General features: G+C 42.5%; 1 protein-coding gene across 2 annotated transcripts; it reads left to right on the top strand.

Moving 5' to 3' along the window:
- Nucleotides 1-346: 346 nt before the first annotated feature.
- On the top strand, nucleotides 347-9,752 carry KGD4 (alpha-ketoglutarate dehydrogenase subunit 4). Of its 2 annotated transcripts, none has more exons than XM_073655052.1 (4): nucleotides 347-464; nucleotides 3,005-3,068; nucleotides 4,125-4,285; nucleotides 9,498-9,752. In XM_073655052.1, exons 1-4 carry the CDS (start codon nucleotides 426-428, stop codon nucleotides 9,513-9,515), a joined length of 282 nt encoding a protein of 93 aa, XP_073511153.1. In that variant the 5' UTR covers nucleotides 347-425; the 3' UTR covers nucleotides 9,516-9,752. The 2 variants fall into 2 exon arrangements, with proteins under 2 accessions (XP_073511153.1, XP_073511152.1); XM_073655051.1 differs by having other exon boundaries at nucleotides 4,077-4,285.
- The last annotated feature ends 13,133 nt before the right edge of the window (nucleotides 9,753-22,885 follow it).

The following is a 22,885-nucleotide window of genomic DNA, read 5'->3' as shown; positions in this document are numbered from 1 at the left end:
TTTATATACATATATACACACACACACATAGTATACATATATATATATATATATATATATAGTGTGTACACAACTACATAGTGTGTAGTTGTGTACACACAGGTGTGTATATATATATTTATAGATTCAGTAATCATTCTGTTTATATACATTGATATATATATACACACACACATATTGTGTAGTAGTTGTGTACACACATCTATATATATATATAGATTCAGCCCTTATTGTTTATATATTTATATATATATAGATATACACACAGTGTGTAGTAGTTGTGTGTGTGTATATATATATATATATATATATATATATATATATATATATAGACTCTGCCCTCCTCACTGTGGTGACAGCTGGTTGTCACGTGATACCGCCGCCTCCTTCTTCCTCTGGCTGCGGAAGTACCGCTAGGGGTCGCCATGGGGAGTAAGATGGCGGCGGCCAGCAGGGTCGTCCAGGTAAGGGAACTATGGAGAGAACAGGCAGTCAAGGCCACTTCCCCGGTGACCGGAGCCGGTAGACGTCTGCCTGCTGGAGTCAGCCCGGAGCTGTGCTCCGCGGTCTCTGCAGTTTATGGAGCCGGGGCTGTGACCCTGGCAGAGGAGAAGTAAGGGTGACTCTGGCATCAGAGCCGGGCAGCCTGTGCCCCCGCGTACTATCGTGTCACCCGCCCTAGTTACTAACATCAGATCTGACCAATGTCGGTGCAGTCACATCTTTTCAGATCTGCTGTGTTCGGGTCTCCGCTACATGCAGAAAATAGGTGGAAAAAAATGACTTTTCCATATATTAGTTGTGGTGAGGGCATAGGCGTGTGCCCCCCTATAAGCATCGCACCTTATATAGCGCCCCCCCTTTAAATACCACACCTTGTATAGCGCCCCCCTATAAGCACCGCACCTTGTATAGCGTGCACACCCCCCCCCATAAGCACCACGCCTTGTATAGCGCCCCCCTATAAGCACCGCACCTTGTATAGCGTGCACACCCCCCCCCCCATAAGCACCACGCCTTGTATAGCGCCACCCTATAAGCACCGCACCTTGTATAGCTCTGATGTGAAGGTCATGAGAAAGTGATCATGGATTGTATATGCAAATTATGCTGGAAGTGCACAGGGGGCGTGTCAGCGCACTAAATAGCTGTTTCTGAGTTGGTAGACACGCCCCAGTGCACCTAGAGTCTGGTTTGCATATTACTTTTGTACTAGATTTCATTTTTATAATGGGACAAGTGCATATGCTCTGATACCACAACATTTATATGTAAAAAAATGTGCTGACTATAGATTTTTCCATTTACACAACTCTTCTCTGGTAATCGTCTGATCATCGCAGGTCCTGAAACCCCTGGTGCCAACGGGCACAGTGGGCGGGTGCATATTTATCCAGCAAGAGCCATGCGTGACTAATGAATTGGGACAGAGGCTGCTGTGACCTCTATACTGCACCACTGACTATCCTGGTGTGATATATCGGTAATGCATGAGCTCCGGAGCAGGAGACTCTCTCTGCACTTTGGCTACTAGAGAGAAATCCTGAATGTGCGCCATAATAAGGCTGGATTCACACACATCATTTTGCAGCATTTTTAACTGTTTCTGGCCCATAAAACTTCTGTTAGAAAGCCTCCACTCGAGAGGACCTGCTGGATCTCCTAATGTGTTTTTGCTTTTTTTGTTTACCTGAATTCTAAATGGAAAAACTATTCTGGAGCCACTCGTCTTGGAACCTGCCTTGGTCTGTTCCTCTGCTATTCCTCATGGGCTGGTGTAAATAAACTGATGCTTGGTGTATTCTGACACCAATAAACAAAAAACAGAAAAAAAAACTCTAGAAGTATTATTTATTAAAATTCAAAGTAAGCTTACCACTTATCTTAATTCCCCGAAGTATTCAAGCCCGACGCGTTTCCCCCCTCCTCATTGTGGGGGTTCATCAGGGGATGGTGGTGAGGTGACCTAGTGGAGCGCTTCCTCGAGGGTATCCCTAATGGGACTCTAATCAGTGCTGAGGAGATGCCGTGCTTAATGATCCCCGAGATTATATATATATATATATATATATATATATATATATATATATATATATATATATATATATATATATCTCTATCTCTATCTCCTTGTCTATGCCAAACTGATAAACATTTTTCTTTCTTATCATGCCTAACTGAGGGTATAGGGACCAATAGGGTCAGCCGATGTGGAGCCGGGACGCCATTTTGACTTCACATTAGGGTGCCAACCTCCGCTGACAGGCGGGGGTGATAATAGGTTTCCATTTAGGGACCTTTCAGTGCTCCCCTGGTATCTTATCAATTTAATGTTTGTATGTGTTATAATTACTTTGAATTTTAATATAATATTTAATAAATAAGATTTTTAGATGTTTTTTTTTATGCTTTTTGTTTACTGATTAAGGACCCCTGAATCTACCTACCTCAGTTTTTCTCTGTATTTTGACACCTTCAGTGCTGACAGATGGTGCACGGACATCTCTGATTAAAGGGGTTGTCCAGGACTTTAACTATGATGGTCTATCTTTTAGATAGACCATTGCTCCACAACTGTGCAGTTCAGTCCCGGACAACCCCTTTAACAAGTGGAAATGGAACATGAAGTTATGAATTTATTAGACATGTCTGGGGGGGAATAGCAGAGAAATGGGAAATGCAAGTATGTACAAGAACAGACATGTTTGGGGAGCTGATAGGTCCTGAAGGTCGGGGACATGTATGTAGGATCCTTTTCTTCCTAGAAGAGCCAAATGACCTTATGGAGCAAGTGGGGTACTCTCTAGTGAAGCCTGGCGCAGTGTGGGGGTCCTCTGTGTGAGGGTCTGTTATTGTTTGTATCTAGCTAGCGTCACACAGCGGCCTGTATCCGTGCACAAGCGCCATATTAGCTATCTGTAATACCACCATCTCTGTGATGTTAACTGTCAGTGTAAAATATTATTATGCATTGATATCAGGTCTATGTTCACATTTTCTACAGGTCGTGAAGCCTCATGTGCCAACCATTAGATTCCCCGATAGAAAGAGCAGTCCAAAACCCAACGGTGAGTGTCCGACCAATACGTTGCCAAAAGTTTTTACTTTCATAGTGTTAAATATTGTCTGAGTTGGCTCCAAAAAAAAAATTTTCCCCAAGATTAACAGTTTTGGGCAACAACACATACAAAAAAAGTCTCTGCGCCAGGTGTAGATTGATGGCGGCCCATAAGCTGTCAGTGTCGGACCGCACTGTGACCACTGACCCATTACTAGCCGGAGGGAGGGAATCCTGCTTTACTAGTCTCCCTCTATCTGCTTTCCTTGGTATTACCTCTGAACCCATTAGGCTCGGGTATTTGTGTTTAGCAAGAGGCTGCAAACAGGTTTGTTCTCACGGCTTTCAGTGTGTGTGTACTGGGCCGTGTGGTGAAGCGAGTATTTCCCATTTTTTCACGTGCATGGAGTAGTGCTGCACTCTGTCACTATAATATAAAGCTTATGGGGAGATTGTGGGTCTTTTCCTTGCAGAGCTGCTGTCGGACAGCTTGTTTGTTTTTTTAACCCGCTTGGTGCTGTATTGCTGTAGTTTCTATGTGGTCCCACGCCCAGCCCTCGCTGAAGAACACAGTTCACCATGAAATGGCCAGTGGGCTTATATCATTGCACTAATATGGGCACTAAAAACCTGACCTTCATTTCTGAAGACAGTGGATCACTGTGGACTATTTGATGTGCGGTCCACATTTATATACATTTTTTTTTTGTTTTGTTTTTTTTGTGGAGCTGTATAAGGGGACACCTTAAAAAAAAAAAAAAAAAAATTGGAATATAGACATCTTGAGCAATCTTCCTCTCACCTGCTCCGTCTGTCTGCAACACTCCATCCTGATGTATAGAAACCATGACTGTGGCCTCCTGCTATTGATAGATGCGTTCATGGGATGTGACATTGCCGAAATGTCAGTGTGTGAAGAAGAAACAAAGAGCAAAGGATTCTCACACCCATGATCACAGCGGGAGATGGAGGGGGGGTTTCTACTTGTAATATGTAGTGTTTGATTTTCTGTGTTTAGTACAAGAAGCCTTGAAGTCTATGATCTACCCATTTACTGCTCCTCCAGTAACGGCACATCAGGCCGCCAGTGAAAACCCTCCTGGAGCTCCGAATCCTGCACCCGTCCGCAAAGTACAAGGCTCCCCAGACACAAGTGATCTGCTGAGGTCACTGCCGCAGAAATACAGGAGAAAAGCTGTATCTGTGGAGGAGATGGACTATATACAAGTAAGGCCACAGCTAGTGAGCTCCTAGATCATTACTGGCACAGAGGCGCTGCTGTAAAGGGGCACTCCGGGGAGATAACAAATTTTTGTAATGGCCCAGCCTTCATAAGCCATGATGGTGAATAGTGCTGTGTCCCACCCTCACACTGCCTGCGATCCTCACTGCTCCCCCTCCCTTACGGGATGTCATGTCACACATAAGGGGGTGTGGCTTGCTCCTGCCTTCTGGTAGTTGCCAGCCCAAATACTATCTGCTTATATGCAGTCCAAGATCAGGGAGCATGGCCTCCTCCAGGCCACTAAAAGCTGCCAGCCTTCCCCCTGGTAATGTCCTTCTATTCAGGCCAGGATCAGGGGCTGTGGTGGGGATGTGGCCTGCTCCTGGCTTCTAGTAGCTGCCAGCCCCCTGATAGTGTCCTTCTATGCAGCCCGAGATCAGGGGAGGTGGCCACCACTTGGAATCCATGCTGTGCACCCTCTTTATGACTGTCCCCGCTCTTGGACATCTCCTAAAGAAGCTGCGAGTACTTACTGCGATCCTCTGCTGTGCAGCCATGACAGTCCATAATGTTTGCTGTCAGGCATAAAGCAGGGAGCACAGACCATGGTCCATTTCCCCATATCAACTTGGTAGTGTCCTGACCCCTGCAACTTTATTCTCGCGTGTTTCCTCAGCCCGAAGAAATCATCCAGCCGTCTGCTACAGCATCTCTCAGACATGAAATAAAGCCCCCAAGTCCCACTATTGTGCCCTGTTCCTTATACTGTGCACCAAATATACCTTCCATCCGTCCTTCCTTCCATCTATCCTTCTATCTCCAAGAGCGTGGACAATCATGAAGAAGGTGCACAGCATGGATTCCAAGTGCTGGCTATGCCCCTGATCTCGGGCTGCATAGAAAGACATTATTAGGGGGCTAGCAGGGAGCAGGCCACACCCCCATCACGTCCGCTGATCTCAGACTGTCTAGAAGCAGATGGTATCAGGGAGCTGGCTGCTACTAGAGTCCAGGAGCTGGCCACAACCCCAATCTGTGCTGTGATGTCCCACAAGGGAGAGGGAGCAGTGAGGAGCAGCTGCAGTGTGAGGGTGGGACACAGCACTATTCATGCTATCTTCATAGCTTATGAAGGCTGGGCCATTACAATAATTTTTTTAATCTCCCCGGAGTGCCCCTTTACTGTGAACCTGATGGGAGGTTAAAGCTGCTCTAACCAGGTGCAGCGTGAATCAGACACTGGTGGTGTTACTGCAGCCGTGTATGTTTTATTCTGCAAGACTTCAGCTGTTCAGAGGAAACATACTTTGAAGAGCTAGACTTTGGAAGTGACTATGCCTCACGGGTGACTAGACTGACGGGTCTGGACTTATACATATATATAGAAAGACCTGTAAGTCTTGGAGAGAGGTATGAGGAGACGCCACTAGGGTCTTACCTCTGACTAATAATCCAAAACACATAGTTTGAACGTTTCTGTAAAGTATGTTTTCTCTGAAATGCCTTAGGCTGAGTTCACACGATGCGTATTTCATGCGTTTCCGCGGCGTTTTTGCAGTTGCGTAAACGCCGTGGAAACGCATGAAAAACGCATGGTAGAAGGGCAGCAATGTTCCCCAATTGAAATCTGCATGTGCTGTGCCCATGATGCGGATTTTTCCGCAGCGTAAACGCTGCACTCAAAAATCCGCAGCATGTCATTTAATTTTGCGGAAACGCGGCGTTTTCGCCGCCATTGACTTGCATTAGAACGTGCCAATTCCGCAAGACTGCATCTGTACTTGCGTAATTGGTGCGTTCTAATGTGCGGATGGTACCCGGGTGTGGAGGAGAGGAGAGTCTCATCCACACTCGGGTACCATTAAAAAAGCTGTAAAAACAAGAATAAAATAAAAAATATATATATACTTACCATCTGTCGGCCCGCGCACCGCTCCTGCTTTGTTCCCGGCACTTGCAGTGAGTTGCAGGACCTGCGGTGACGTCAGAGTCATGTGACGGGTCACGTGACGCTGACGTCGGCAGGTCTTTCAATTCAAAGTTGCCGGGAGAACGGAGTGAGCAGGACAGCGCGGGCCATCGGAGGTAAGTATATACACTCTCTCGGGTCACACTATATAAATCCATGCTGTTTGCATGGATTTATATAGTGTGACCTAGTTGTCAAGCACTTTCCAGGTGATGCTAAAATCGCCTGGAAAGCGCTTGTCAATCTGCATGTGGATCCGCATGTATTCTGCAGGAAAAACGCATGCACAATCTTTATGCGTTTTTTCTGCCAGGGTGATGCAGAAATGATGCAGAAATTTTCTGCTTCATTTCTGCATCGTGTGCACATAGCCTTATTGTTCCATAGTAAGACATTCACGGCTACTATCAGTTTCTGATTCATGATGCACGTAGCTAGGGTAGCATGAATCTCTAATCAGGTTCCCTTTAAGTAAGGCCATCTATCAGATGGCAGGAAAAATAGATGTTCTTATTTTAAGGGTTGGTCTACTAATTGGACAAATTCTTCTTAATTACTGTATTTCCAAGGGTAAAATAAAAATAACAGATACTCTCCTCCCGCACTGACGCCGCCCCAGCAATGTCGGCAGTGGATCTCCTGAGGTTCATGTGACATTGGCTGCAGCACTCCCATTGCATAACAATCAGCAGCTACAAATTGGTCTCATCGCTCACATCTCCTTCTGGCATAACTTTGACGTCTGAGGAAAGGGTTAGCATTGCAGCACATTAGCAGACTGTCTGCAGCACTCGCATGGCATAACAATATCACATGAACACGGTGAGACTCCTCTCTGATATCGCTAGAAATGCGCCGGTGCGGGGGGCGTGTATCTGTTGTATCTGCTATTTATATTTTACACTGACGAATGCAGGTTTTAGGAAAAGATGTTCCAGTTGTGGCCAACTCCTTTAATGTGTTCTCTGTAGTGATGATCGAGCATGCTCGGGCGAGTACCTATTATCTTCAATGTGCTCGGGGGTTAAGTTTTCGTCGCTCCTTGGACACGATTTGCGACTGTTTGACAGCTTTAATACATGTGAGGAATGCCTGTTTTTCCAGCATTCCTCACATGTATTAAAGCTGTCAAACAGTCGCAAATCGTGTCCACGGAGCGATGAAAACTTAACCCCCCGAGCACGCTGAAGATATTAGGTACTTGCCCGAGCACGCTCGTAAATCTCGAGCAACGAGCATGCTCGATCATCACTAGTTCTCTGCCATTGAGAGGGCTGTTTGCTAGCATTTTTAATTAATTTAACGGGCGCATGTGGCCACGCACGACACCTCTCCAGCTTCGTCCATTTTGGTGGAGCTGATTCAAAAACACCCAATATTACAAAGTTTTTGCACAACTCCATGTTGCGCTAAAAAATGGTTACCTTCCAAAGCTTTTATTCTAATTTTCTGGCTTACAACCTTTGATTTGGCCACATAGTATTGGGTTTGCTGTATCCATAAGAAAATTTGCTGTCCAATCTCTCCAGACTCCCTTAAATTCAATAGGGAAGCGAATGGCTGTTCCAACCCAGGCAAAATCATAGGATATTGGGCTTCTTCATTGCTGCTAATGACTAAAAAAAAATCAAGTACAAACTCTTTGACCCCGATTCATCAAAGCGATTCAAAAATTTTCAACCATTTCAAAGCGATTTACTCCAGAATTCTAACATAAATCACCTTTGAAAAAAGTAGCAACATTTTTGCGCAACTCCGCGTTGACGTTTTTTTAATCTGGTTTTACTCAGCTCTGCCAAAATTGGCTTAGCTGGGGCAGGATACATGACAAGCTATGGCGTTCCTTACTCCAGAAATTTTACTCTGTTCTTGAATAGAGTAAAATTTGTGACAAGGCGCCGAACACTTGTCAGATGCTCCTGAATCGTTGAGGAAGGCACCTGCTTATCGACACCGGCATGATCAACATTGGTCATGATGAATCGGGGTCTACCCTGTACTGGCTCATTTGATCATTTAGAAGGAAGCAAGAAGAAAGAAGCAACATGGAAAATGTTTGAGTCCAGTTATTTCCCCTTTGGCTATTATAGGGTTGTTGCCATCCAGAAGAAAGGTGACAATTCACTGATCACTGGAGACCGCTGAGCCCCAAGAACTAAACTTTAAAATGGAGAGGCTCAATTTATTCTCTGTGGGAATCAACATTTAGTATATGAGGCACACTACAATGACAAAAGTATTTGGACATTATTCTATATTCAGACATTAATATGGAGTTGCTCCTGACTTTGCAGCTATAACAGCTTCCACTCTTATGGGAAGGTTTCTGAAAGATTTTTGAGGGTTTGTGGGACATTTCTTACAATTCACCCAGAAGAACATTGGTGAGGTTAGACACTGATGTTGGAGGAGAGGACCTGGTTCGTAATCTTTGTTCTAGTTCTTCTTAAAGATATTCAGTGGTATTGAGATGCGGCCTCTGGGCAGCTGGTCAAGTCCTCCCTTCCACACCAAACTCCCCCCAACCATGTCTTTATGGGCCTGGCTTTGTGCACTGGGAAACAGAAAAGGGACTTCAAATAAGTAGTGATCAATTTTGTATAATCAGAAAGGAACCATTGTTTCCTGTGGCTGCTTAAAAGCAAATCTGTTAAATCACCACTCCAGCGTTTTTTGTTTTTTTTTTATAGCAGCGCTGGAGTGGTGCTACTAATGTAAGTTCCCTGCACTTAGTCACATACTTATCAGTTGCCGTCTTCATCTTTTATCCGCGCCGCTCCTGTCAGTCTCCAGCAGTTTGTGACCTGCCAGATCGCTCCATTGTTGGCTGGAGCGAGCCAGAGGTCACTTTTCAATGCAAGTTGAGCCTTGCAGACTTACATAGAGCTAGTGACCGTTGCCTTTGACTGAGAAGTTACAGTCACAAGATGGTGGCACAGTACCGGAGTGGTGCTGGGAAGAGCTGAAGATGTTGGGTGGTGAGTATAACATTAGGAGGGATCTTACGTTAGTAGCACCACTCCAGCGCTGAAATAAAATAAAAAGATGGAGTGGTGCATTAACAGAGTAGTGTTGTGGCTCAGGCAAGATGGCCGCCCCTATAATTGTGGAAAGAAAGCATAAATAAGAATAAATATAAATCTTCAATTAGAAAACAATTTGGGCTTCTTGACACAAATGTAATATGTTTGATTGCAGCAAATGTGGCTTTACATCGATTTCTTTTCTGCTCTGTTTTTTTTCAGCGCGGAGGTCCTGAATGAGACGGCAGCAGCTCAACCACTACCAGTATACACCTACCTGTTACAGAGCTTACCTGGGTCTGTGTAATTCTACATAATTGTAAATTTGTGGATTTAATAAAGGAAGGAAAGTGACACATCAGAAGCCTTCAACCTCTGTATTCACTTAATATCTACAAGAGCTTTACTCTGTCTGAACGGTGACGAGAACATTTTGTATGAATAGAATTCTGAAATTAAATGGAAATGTTTTTGTAATCTTAGTCCTGTAGTTTCCTTGTAATCTGTCGTGAGGTGGAGGTTTATTACTCTGCAATTCTCCGTACAGCCTCTACTAACTAGGTGGCGTGCGGGTACACAAAGCAGACATTATAGCTTTCAAACTGGTGCAGAGAGACAAAATACCACCCATCTGATCTTATCAGACAAGGAGTTCCCTGGCCTCTTCGCTGGCTGGGATCAGTGGTACTTGTGTTCCCACACCTTAACTGTTCTACAGATGCATGAAATCAGGTGAAAGCTGGATGTGACTCATGTGCTCATCTGTATGCCGACTGCTGCCAAGTCTTACGTTTGGGTTTTCAGGCTTTTCATTCCTATGTTCTAGATTTCAGCACTCCCATCAACTTTGTTAAAGGGACTATGTCAGCACAAAATGACTGTTCAAACCAAGGCACTCGCTGCACTCTTGGCGTGGCCAATCATTCAAAGAAGTTGTCCCATGAACAAAGTACATTTTAATCAATAGATCTAGTATTAAAAATAAGTTCTACAATTGAATGTGTTTAAAAAATGTTCCTGTGCTGAGATAATCCTATAAATGTGTCCCTGCTGTGTATTGTGTAATGGCTGTGTCTGACCGTGCAGGAACATGGTCTGATCATACCACAGCTCCTCCTGGGCAGGGGAGGAAGCAAAAGAGTATACAGACATGACAGCATGGGATCACAGCTGATTCTTTCTGTGAGGTAGAACATTTTCTTGCATGTTTTTTAAATAATATTTTACCTCACAGAATCAGCTGTGATACTGTGCTGTAATGTCTGTATATTCTTTTGCTCCTCCCCTGCCCAGGAGCTGTGGTATGATCAGACCATGTTCCTGCACGGTCAGACACAGCCATTACACAGTACACAGCAGGGACACATTTATAAGATAATCTCAGCACAGGAACATTTTATTTAAACACATCCAATTGTGGAAATTATTATTATTCCAAGATCTATTGATTAAAATGAACTTTGCCTGCTGTGGGGACAGTATGATTATCATCCTAAGTAAGCTAATATAAGAACACCGTCAGGAGGTTGAACTTTCATCATTATTGTGTGATAGGTGCTGGGTAGTCTTGATCAGTAACTGATTGGAGTTTTTCTTCCTGTGGAGAGCTCAGTGGTACAGTCCATGCAGTTTCATCTTACATGTAAGTCTTTGTTCACACGAGCATATAAAAAAAATTCAGATTTTCATCACGAAAAAACTGACAATTTTCCTCTGAATAGTTATCAGTATATAATCCGTATGGCACCAGCCTTTTACATCTGCATTTTGCATTTAACATTTACAAGACCAAATACAGTTTCCTCTGTTAAGAACTGCAATGTATCTGTAAAAAAAAAACAGATGCTGTATGGATGATATGTATGCGATCCATACTTTTTCTGCACACCCATAGACTGGAAACATTTCTACCCAACATATGGAAGAAACTAGTTTATGCTCCAATTTTTTTCTTTCTATCTGCAGATTCGACAAGTAGAAAAAAATAAAACCTGTACTATTCATTAAATAATATTGGTCTGAGTGCCATCTGTTTTTCAATAACAGCACTCAGACCAAAAATATGGTCGTGTGAACTTGGCCTCGTTGTGGTAACTGAGATGGTAACTCCCCACTTTAGGCTTTGTTCACACAATGTTTTTAAGTGACTTTTTGACGCTGTGTGTTTGTGTTTTTTTTTTTTTTTTTTTTTTTTTTTTTGCTGCATCAAAGACGCAGCATCTCACAGGTCCAGCAAAGTGGATGGGATTTATCGAAATCTCCTGCCAATGTGCTTCTTTTTAACGCTGCGTAAACAGACCAGCGGTCTGTGTTTCAAATCCACAACATAACAATTTCTCCTGTGGGTGCACTTAGTTTTATTTGCAGATTTTCCCCATAGACTTGAATTATGTGCGCAGGTAGAAATCGCACATGCGCTTTTATTGCTATAATAATGAATAATGCCATTTATTCCACTGCGCTTTACATGTGAAAAAGGGGTATACATAGCAAAAACAATACTCTTGGAATAAAACATGACGGCGACTGGTACAGGAGGAGAGAGGACCCTGCCTGTGAGGGCTCACAATCTACAAGGGATGGGTGAGGACAGAGCTGGTCATGCAGCAGTATGGTGGGGCAAGGGTTACTGCAGGTTGTAGGCTTGTCGGAAGAGGTGGGTCTTCAGGGTCCTTTTGAAGGTTTCCATGGTAGGCGATAGTCTGATATGTTGGGGTAGGAGGGATGCACGGGAGAAATCTTGTATGCGATTGTGGGAAGAGGAGATAAGAGGGGAGTAGAGCAGGAGATCTTATGAGGATTGGAGGGTGCGTGCAGGTTAGTACCGGGAGACTAGGTCACAGATGTATGGAGGAGACAGGTTGTGGATGGCTTTGTATGCCGTGGTTAGGGTTTTGAACTGGAGTCTCTGAGCAATGGGGAGCCAGTGAAGGGATTGACAGAGAGGAGAGACCGGGGAATAGTAGGGGGACAGGTGGGTTAGTCGGGCAGCCGAGTTTAGGATAGATTGGAGGGGTGCAAGAGTGTTGGAAGGGAGGCCACAGAGCAGGAGGTTGCAGTAGTCGAGGTGGGAGATGATGAGGGCATGCACTAGTGTTTTTTTTGCAGATTTGTGGTTGAGGAATGTGTGGATCCGTGAGATATTTTTGAGTTGGAGTTGGCAGGAAGTGGAAAGGGCTTGGATATGTGGTTTGAAGGAGAGATCAGAGTCCATGGTTACCCCGAGGCAGCGGGCTTGCGAGACTGGGGAGAGTGGACAGCCATTGACGTTGATAGGTCAGATGGGGGGGTTGGATGAGATGGTGAAAAGCTTTTGGTGCAGTTCTGCAGCTGAAACACATCAAAATGCATGTAATCCACACCTAAGTATGTCAATAAAGTTCTGTTAAAGCAAAAAAACAGGAAGTATCAAAAACAAAGCGGCTTTATTTACAGCATGACACACCAGAGACAAAAAATACTATAAGGCTATGTGCCCACGATTTAGAAATGCTCCGGATTTTTCCTGAGCGTTTCTGCATCTCCCTGCGGATTTTATAAGCGTTTATCCTGCCAGGGACATGCGGATGTGAAGCGTTCTTCACTTGCATTTCTGCATGCGGGTTGACAAGCGTTTTCCAAGCGATTTTCGCATCACTTGGAAAGTGCTTGTCAACTTGGTTACCTATATAAATCCATGCAAACGGCATGGATTTATATACTGTGACCTTAAAGAATGGTAAAAAATAAAACAATAAATCTATACTTGCCTTCTGATGGCCCCCGCAGTCTTGCTTCTCTCCGTCCTGGCTGCCGGCAGATCGCGGTACACTACACTGAAGGACCTGCCGTCATATGACTATGACGTCAGCGCAGGTCCTTCAGTCCACCGCGATCTGCCGGCAAGCGAAGACAAGCGCACTGCGGGCCATCAGCAGGTAAATATAATATTTTTTATTTTATTCTTTTTTTTTTTTACAGGTACTATGGTACCCGGGTCTGGAGGAGAGTCTCCTCTTCTCCAGACCCGGGTACCATCCGCACATTGAAAAGTTTGGATTCCGCATGTACAGATCCAGTGATGCGTAATCCATGCGTTCCAATGAAAGTCAATGGCGGCGAAAACGCAGCCCTTCCGCAAAATAATTGGTAGTGCTGCATTTTTTTCCGCAATGATAATCCGCAGCGGAAATTTCCGCAGCATGTGCACAGCACATGCGGATTATCATTGGGGAACATGGAAGGCCTTCTACTATGCGTTTTTTAAGCGTTTTTGCCGCTGCGGCAATGCTTAAAAAACGCATCGTGGGCATACAGCCTAAAAACACACACAAACTGCAATAAATAAATGCAAGTAAGCTAATTTTAATAGGTGCAGAAAATCTGCAACACCAAAAAGGCAATTAATTCTCATGGGGAAGCGCCATAAGATCACATGATCCAACTGATGATAAGAAGGATGCTCAGCACCCCGCTTCGTGGATGCATAAGTAAGGTTCAAACCCAAAATCAATAAACATAAGACAACTTGGCCCTCCTTGATGCATATTTCATCCTTCACACACAGTAAATCATATGACGGTTCAGTCTATGTACAGGGTGGGCCATTTATATGGATAGACCTAAATTAAATGGGAATGGTTAGTTATAGCAACTTCCTGTTTGTGCCACATTAGTATATGGGAGGGGGGAAACTTTTCCAGATGGGTTGTGACCATGGCAGCCATTTTGAAGTTGGCCATTTTGGATCCAACTTTATTTTTTTTCAATGGGAAGAGGGTCATGTGACACATCAAACTTATTGAGAATTTCATAAGAAAAACAATGGTGTGCTTGGTTTTAACGTAACTTTATTCTTTCATGAGTTTTTTACAAGTTTATGGCCTCTTATAAAATGTGTTCAAAGTGCTGCCCATTGTGTTGGATTGTCAATGCAACCCTCTTCTCCCACTCTTGACGCACTGATAGCAACACCGCAGAAGAAATGCTAGCACAGGCTTCCAGTATCTGTTGTTTCATATGCTGGGCATCTCGTATCTTCACAGCATAGACCATTGCCTTCAGATGACCCCAAAGATAAAAGTCTAAGTGGGTCAGATCGGGAGACCTTGGTGGCCATTCAACTGGCCCACGACGACCAATCCACTTTCCAGGAAACTGTTCATGTAGGAATGCTCGGACCTGACACCCATAATGTGGTGGTGCACCATCTTGTTGGAAAAACTCAGGGAACGTGCTATCTTCAGTGCATAAAGAGGGCAACACATCATCATGTAGCAATTTCAGATATCCAGTGGCATTGAGGTTTCCATTGATGAAGAATTGCCCCACTATCTTTGTACCCCATATACCACACCATACCATCAAGATACGAGATGTGCAGCATCTGAAACAACGGATACTGGAAGCCTGTGCTAGCATTTCTTCTGCAGTGTTGCTATCAGTGTGTCAAGAGTGGGAGAAGAGGGTTGCATTGACAATCCAACACAATGGGCAGCACTTTGAACACATTTTATAAGTGGTCATACCCTTGTAAAAAACGCATGAAAGAATAAAGTTACATTAAAACCAAGCACACCATTGTTTTTCTTATGAAATTCTCAATAAGTTTGATGTGTCACATGACCCTCTTCCCATTGAAAAAAATAAAGTTGGATCCAAATTGGCCGACTTCAAAATGGCCGCCATGGTCACCACCCATCTGGAAAAGTTTTCCCCCTCCCATATACTAATGTGCCACAAACAGGAAGTTGATATCACCAACCATTCCCATTTAATTTAGGTGTATCCATATAAATGGCCCACCCGTAGAATCATACCTTCATCAGAAGCAATACAAACAATAGTAAGAAACAAATCCAGGATGTCTAAAGGAAATAGAAAATACAGAACGTACAGTCTTATTCCCAGGATGAATAAACAACTAGAGAATAAGTATAGAATAAGATTCTCACATGACATGTTGATTCACAAAGAAAAATAAATAGTTACACTTAAATCTACACTTGATATGAACATCAGGTAAGGGGTTTGATGTAACTGATAAGAATGAGATAATGCACGTATAAAAGAAAGCTCGCTTACCAGACTCCTGATGAAGGACGGGAGAAATTACAGGAAAATGGCACAGCTGTGCTCAGGGTAATGTGAATCCTCGCTGGAGTAACAGCATTACTATGGAATGGAGTGTGAATCCTGTAGCCTAGATTTACTATGGATTGCTTATATATTAAGGTAAGAAATTTGCATCAAGATCTATTTATTTACCAACTAAGGAGGAGTCCAATATTTCAGATGAAAAAGAACAAATAAAGTAATGGTGCCAAAATTATATACATTTGGGAACAAGTGATGAGGTAAATTAAAGAAAAAATTAACTGGACTGCTACTTTAAGGCTTTGTACACACTGATGTTTTTTTGAGGAGACCAAAAACCACAAGTTTTTCAAGCAAAAATCTCTTCAGGAAACTCCTGTGTTGTGGCATTTTTCTTTTCAAGATGCAGGTTTGGGAGAATCCCCCCCCCCCCTTGAAGTGTTCTTTGCAGCTTTTTGATAGGACAGTGTCTAGTTTGGAGGGTTTCCTTCAGTATCCTCTTCGAAGAAGTTACATGCACTTTCTTGTTTCCTGCAGACATTTCTAAAAAATATTCAGGAAAAAAACCCTCAAAAATCTTGTCTGAACAGCATACATATGAACATATTTTCCAAAGAAATTAATTTGAATAATTTTACATAAGTTTTTGAGGAGGATTTTGGAGAGCATCTGCCCCAAAAATTATTTTAAAAACCTTGTGTGCACATACCCTGAGGTCATGTTCACACGTTCAGCATTTTACATCAGTATGTGTAAGGCAAAACCTGGAGTGGGACAATGAGAGGAAAAGTATAATAGAAACACGTCACCACTTCTGTATTCTTTACCCACTCCTGGTTTTAGATTACCTATTCTGATGAAAAATACTGACCAAATACTCAATGTGCGTTTCGCCCAGCTTCTTCAGAAGTGTCGGGGCAGAGGGACGCAGCTCCTATCCACATTGTCTCAAGCGGTTTATTTGGCAGGTACACACCAGACTTTTTGACTTGCAGCACGAGCTTTTCATATGTGTATATCTGTTATGTCTTCACCAGTATTCACAGGTAGTCTATATAGAGTCAGTGTCATAACTATAGGAAAGGCCCTATCATTACAGCACCCCTGTGACTATGTCTAGGAGGTTTGTTGTAACAGATGTATAGGCGGTCATGATTTAATGATGATCCTTACCACATAGTTTGCCCTGTCACTGCTACACCATAGATAAAAAATGTAATTTCTAACAACTGTTTTTGATTGCAAATAGAAGTTCACAATTGTTATCCTGATTATCCTGCCACCGCAATAATACAGATGCATATCCATTTTCTGTATATATAGTATTAGCCACTGTGTCCCTTATTTTTCAGCACCTTTTTTTCTGACTTTTATTATTTTTATATTATCTAATAAAATATTAATTTTATAAGTTATATAACTCTTCACTTCTTTTGCACTGGACAACACGCAGACCTAGTCAATAACTAGATTCTATTCAGTTTGAAGTGTTTACCCCGTGAGAGGGTTTATATCTTTTATATAATGATTTTTTTGGTGATGAATAGTTATTTGTGTTACCGCTTTATATAAATCACCGACGTAGTATATCGATACAAGATTGAAGCTTTGGACACCAAGTATATGTCTCCTAGAAAAGTTAGGCGAAAAACAAACATTTTTATGAAAGATAATACATACAGGTGCATCTCACTAAATTAGAATATAATCAAAAAGTTAATTTATTTCAGTTTTTCAATACTGAAACTCCTATATTATATAGTCATTACAAGGAGAGTTATCTATTTCAAGAGTTTATTTCTGTTAATGCTGATGATTATGGCTTACAGCCAATGAAAACACAAAAGTCATTATCTCAGTAAATTAAAATAATTACCAAAAAACACCTGCAAAGGCTTCCTAAGTATTTAAAAAGGTCCCTTAGTCTGTTTCAGTAGGCTCCACAATCATGAGGAAGACTGCTGACTTGACAGATGTCCAGAAGGCAGTCATTGACACACTCCACAAGGTCCCAGAGTTCCCATTTTCATTTGGAAATCAAGGTCCCAGAGTCTGGAGGAAGAGTGGAGGAGCCACAATCCAAGCTGCTTGAGGTCTAGTGTGAAGTTTCCACAATCAGTGATGGTTTGGGGAGCCATGTCATCTGCTGGTGTAGGTCCACTGTGTTTTATCAAGACCAAAGTCAGCGCAGCCGTCTACCAGGAAATTTTAGAGCACTTCATGCTTCCCTCTGCTGACAAACTTTTTGGAGATGGAAATGTCATTCTCCAGCAGGACTTGGCCCCTGTCCACACTGCCAAAAGTACCAATACCTGGTTTACACACAACAGTATCACTGTGCTTGATTGGCCAGCAAACTCGCCTGACCTTAACCCCATAGAGAATCTATTATAGGGAATCTATGGGGTATTGTCAAGAGGAAGATGAGAAACACCAGACCCAACAATGCAGACAAGCTGAAAGCTGGTATCAAAGCAACCTGGGCTTCCATAACACCTCAGCAGTGCCACAGGCTGATCGCCTCCATGCCACGCCGCATTGATGCAGTAATTGATGCAAAAGGAGCCTCGACCAAGTATTGAGTGCATTTACTGAACATACATTTCAGTAGGCCAACATTTCGGATTTTAAAAACATTTTTCAAGCTGTTGTTATAAAGTATTCTAATTTACTGAGATAATGACTTTTGTGTTTTCATTGGCTGTAAGCCATAATCATCAACATTAACAGAAATAAACACTTGAAATAGATCACTCTGTAATGACTCTAAATAATATAGGAGTTTCACTTTTTGTATTGAAGAACTGAAATAAATTAATTTTTTGATGATATTCTAATTTAGTGAGATGCACCTGTAAATTCTTAAGAAAATTCTAAAAACAACAAACACAATGTGAAATTCTGTATACAATAGGAGGAATAAAAAACGCTACTGCTGCTTAGAAACTCATCATATCAGTATCAATTAGCATAAAATAAAACTATTGATTCATTCCACTAAATGGTATATATGACGCTCAGTACACACCGAGAAGAGCTAATGTAAACCCACCGTATGTACAGGAAAATGCTAATGAGATAATAGTAGCATAGTAACATAGTTTTTAAGGTTGAAGGAAGACTAAGTCCATCTAGTTCAACCCATAGACTAACATGTTGATCCAGAGGAAGGCAAAAAAAAACATGTGGCAAACACTAAGCTCCACATTGGGGAAAAAAATTCCTTCCCGACTCCATACGACAATCAGACTAGTTCCCTGGATCAACGCCCTATCATGGAATCGAGTATATATAACCTGTAATATTATACTTTTCAAGAAAGGCATCCATGCCCTTCTTAAATTTTAGTAGTGAATCACTCATTACAACATCCTGCGGCAGAGAGTTCCATAGTCTCACTGCTCTTACAGTAAAGAATCCCCGTCTGTGATTATGATTAAACCTTCTTTCCTCCGGACGTAGAAGATGCCCCCTTGTCCCCATCTCAGAGTAAAAAGATCAGTAGAAAGGTCTTTGTACTGTCCCCTCATATACTTGTACATAGTAATAAGTTCACCCCTAAGCCTTCGTTTTTCCACAGTAAATAACCCCAAGTGTAATAACCTGTCTTGGTATTGCAGACCCCCCAGTCCTCTAATAACCTTGGTCGCTCTTCTCTGCACCCGCTCCAGTTAAGCTATGTCTTTCTTATACACCGGAGACCAGAACTGTACACAGTATTCTAAGTGTGGTCACACTAGTGACTTGTATAGAGGTAAAATTATGTTCTCCTCATGAGCATCTATGCCTCTTTTAATGCAGCCCATTATTTTATTTGCCTTTGCAGCAGCTGCCTGACACTGGCCACCAAACGTAAGCTTGTCGTCCACCAATACACCCAGGTCTTTTTCAGTTACAGTTTTGCCCAGTGTTTTACAATTAAGCATATAATTATACATTTTATTTCCTCCGCCCAAGTGCATTACCTTACATGTATCCCCATTAAAGCTCATTTGCCATTTATCAGCCCAAGCTTCTAGTTTACATAGATCCTCCTGTAATATAAAATTGTCCTCCTCTGTATAGATTACCCTGCAGAGTTGCCTTGATCATGTTTATTCCCATAGGGTATATATTGTGCACAGGTCCTATTCAGGATGTTAATAAATGTCTCCCATTTGCTTTGTGTAGTTTTATGTCTCAGGATATCGTCCCAGCTTATTGCACTAAGATCATCTCTCAACCGTTGGAAATTAGCCTTTCTGAAGTTTAGTGTCCTTGTGACCCCTCTACTACACATCTTATTAAAGGATACATGAAAACTTATTATTTTGTGATCACTATTACCCAAGTGACCCCCAACTCGTATATTTGATATGCGGTCTGGCCTATTGGTTAATATAAGGTCTAGCAGTGCCCCCCTTCTTGTTGGGTCCTGAACCAGTTGTGAAAGTTAATTGTCTCTCATAGTTGTCAAAAACCTATTACCTTTGCTTGAACTACAGGTTTTTGTTCCCCAATGTATTTCAGGGTAGTTGAAGTCCCCCATAATAATGACTTCTCCTTGAGTCGCTGCTTCATCTATTTGCTTTATGAGGATATTCTCCGCTACTTCCATTATTTTTGGACACTTATAACAAACCCATATCCCAGTAACAAACCCAGTAATTTATTATTTTTTTCCCCCTCCCCTTATCTCCACCTACAGGGACTATACATTTTCATTAGATTCACATATACTCTCACTCAAGATGGTTTTTAAGGATGATTTTACATATAAACACCCCCCCCCCTCGCTTGTTTGTACGGTCATTTCTGAACAGACTATAGCCCTGTAAATTAACTGCCCAGTCATGGCTCTCGCCCAGCCACGTCTCAGATATCCCTACCATATCATAATTATTTTCCAACAAAATTAATTCTAATTCCTCCATTTTGTTGGGTGAGGCTTCTGGCATTAGTGTACATGCATTTTATGTATCTCTCTGTCACGTATAACACCCAGATGGCGATCAATGGCTTCATGACTATAGTGTATACCTCCTATGGGCTGCAGACCCTGGTGGGCGCTTTGCCAGGTGGTGATAAGAGTCGAACACCAAGATAATACATTTTCTCTGTATTGAATTGCACATTCAGGTGTTGAGTGACAGGATATATAAAAGATGCTTTGAAAATGATCACGTCTCAAACCCCACAATGTGTGTACCGGATGTCAATGTCAGCTATTATAAAGGTTTCAAGACTTGACATTCGTCATTTACACTAACAAATGTAGCAAAGTGCGACGTCTTGGGTTAAGTTTCTGGTGAGTTTTTGACACTATTTTCACTGGACTGCAAAAAACGCAGCGTCTTACAGTCCCAGCAAAGTGGATGGGATTTATAGAAATTTATTGTCCACTTTTTTTTTTTTACGCTGCATGAGTTGACCTGCGGTACGTTTTTGTAATCCGCTATACGTCAGTTTCTCTTGCAGGTACGCTGAGTTTTATGTGCAGATTTTCACCAAAGAATTGCACTAGATGCGGAAAATCCATAGGTAAGAAACGTATTTTAGTGCGATTCCGCAGCAAAAATGAAGGTAATCCACACATGACTGTATCAATAAAAGTTTTGTCAAAGCCAAATAACAGGAAGTTTTAAAAACAAAGCAGCTTTATTTAAAACATGACAAACCAAAAAGAGACAAAAACACGATAAAAACGCAAGTCACCTAATAGCTAAAAGACTGCAGAAAATCTGCAACATCAGAAGCTCATTGTGGTACCAAAGCCTTCCACTTTAGATTTTGAAAACGGTGGGAAAAAATAAAGTGAATCGTTTTCTTGCAGTGTCTCCTAATGGAAAACACTCCAAACTAGGCACTGTCCAATTAAAAGGCTGCCTAAAAAGATGTTTCAGAAAAAAAAGACAAAAAATGCTTTAAAAATTGTTCATAAGCGCTTTGGAAATGAAACACTCCTCCCCAAAAATTGGATTTTTGGACGTTTTTTGAATTACATAAAGCAATAAATAGTGTACAAAATGTTCAAAAAGACGCCCAGGTGTCTTTTGATCAGTATTTTACATCAGTATTTATAAGCCAAAATCAGGAGTAGAACAATCAGAGGAAAAGTATAATAGAAACATGTCACCATTTCTGTATTTATCACCCACTCCTTGTTTTGGCTAACAAATACTGATGTAAAAGACTGACCAAATACTGACCGTGTGAACATGACCTGACATTTAGCCAAGGGAAGAGGTGCTGGAGCCAATAACGGACCCCCACCAATCTGGTATTGAAGATTTATTTATCCTGAGGACCCTTTAAAGGGATCCTGTCAGCAGGATCATCCATGTGAAACAAGGTATGGGCAGAACTGTGCTGTCATACTGATTTAATACATACCTTTAGTGTAAAAATCAGCAGCCTGGTTTTTGTTAAATCATTATGAATTTCGGTTTCCTCTGAGCTTTGTGGTGGGACTTGTGGGCGGGACTGTGGGTAGGGTCTTCGGCTCAGAGGGCTCAGCCACGGCCCCTCAGCTCTGTTGCATTCATTTCAGTTTTGGGGCTAGCGCCGTCTTAGTTATGGGCGACGCTCTTGCTGGTGACTGTCTTCATGAAAATGGCGCCAGCGCATGCGCAGATTGGCCTCTGACCCCCTTCAGGAAAATGGAGCTGGAGCATGTGCAGAATTAGATCTCAGCTCAATTCAATGACAATCTGAGCTCTCATTCTGCGCATGCGCCACCTCCAGCGCCATTTTCCTGAAGGCCACCGGTGGTCAATCTGCGCATGCGCTGGCGCCATTTTCATGAAGATCATCACCATCTGAATTTGCAAGAGCGCCGCACACAGCTAACACGGCGCCAGCCCAAAATTTAAATGAATGCATGATGATGAATCCAACAGAGGCAGCTGAGGGGCCATGGCTGAGTCCTGTGAGGCAGAGACCCAGCCCACGTTTATCATGATGATTTAATGAAAACCCGGCTGCAGATTTTTACACTAAAGATATGTATTAAATCAGGATGACAGCGCCGTTCTGCCCATAGCTTAACATGGATGATCCTGATGACAAGTTCTCTTTAAATTTAAGCAGGAACCTTTGCACCCGATCAGCCACATACATTAACATTGCAAATTATTTTCCTGTGTGTGGAAACTTTACTGTTAATGTAAAACACTGATTATTTTCTGACTAGACCACATGGCCGGAAAGTCCCCCTGTATCTGCACACCCGCAGACGTGGATTCTCCGCATACTTTACTCTGTGCCTGGTAAAAAAATAAAAGGAATAAACACTGAAGAGTAGAACGGCCCCTTGTTATAGAACGCAGACGTTTGTAACCATAGAAACCACCTCAGCACCACACGGGCAAACACGTGGCTCAAGTAACCGGATGTGGGATCTAGTGGCAGTTATGAGAATCTTTACGTCAGCGCTAGAGTCACTACGTACAGAACAGAAGTCCTCGTTTGTGCAGCGGCGTCCTTTGTGTTCTCTATGCAAAGTTTCACGTACGTATCACCACAAAGATGGCGGCGCCTGTGCGACCTCTAGCGTT

This window comes from Phyllobates terribilis, unplaced genomic scaffold (genome assembly GCF_046119375.1).
Source record: "Phyllobates terribilis strain yellow unplaced genomic scaffold, ASM4611937v1 Scaffold_1__5_contigs__length_1240528914, whole genome shotgun sequence".
Lineage (NCBI taxonomy): Eukaryota > Metazoa > Chordata > Amphibia > Anura > Dendrobatidae > Phyllobates > Phyllobates terribilis.
This window is presented reverse-complemented; position numbering and strand designations above follow the sequence as displayed.

Excerpts from the sequence above, each read along its gene's own strand:
- KGD4 (XM_073655051.1), top strand. The coding sequence starts at position 426 with ATGGGGAGTAAGATGGCGGCGGCCAGCAGGGTCGTCCAG. Across the intron at positions 465-3,004 it reads CGGCCAGCAGGGTCGTCCAG|GTCGTGAAGCCTCATGTGCC; the intron begins GTAAGGGAACTA and ends CATTTTCTACAG. Across the intron at positions 3,069-4,076 it reads GAGCAGTCCAAAACCCAACG|TACAAGAAGCCTTGAAGTCT; the intron begins GTGAGTGTCCGA and ends TTCTGTGTTTAG.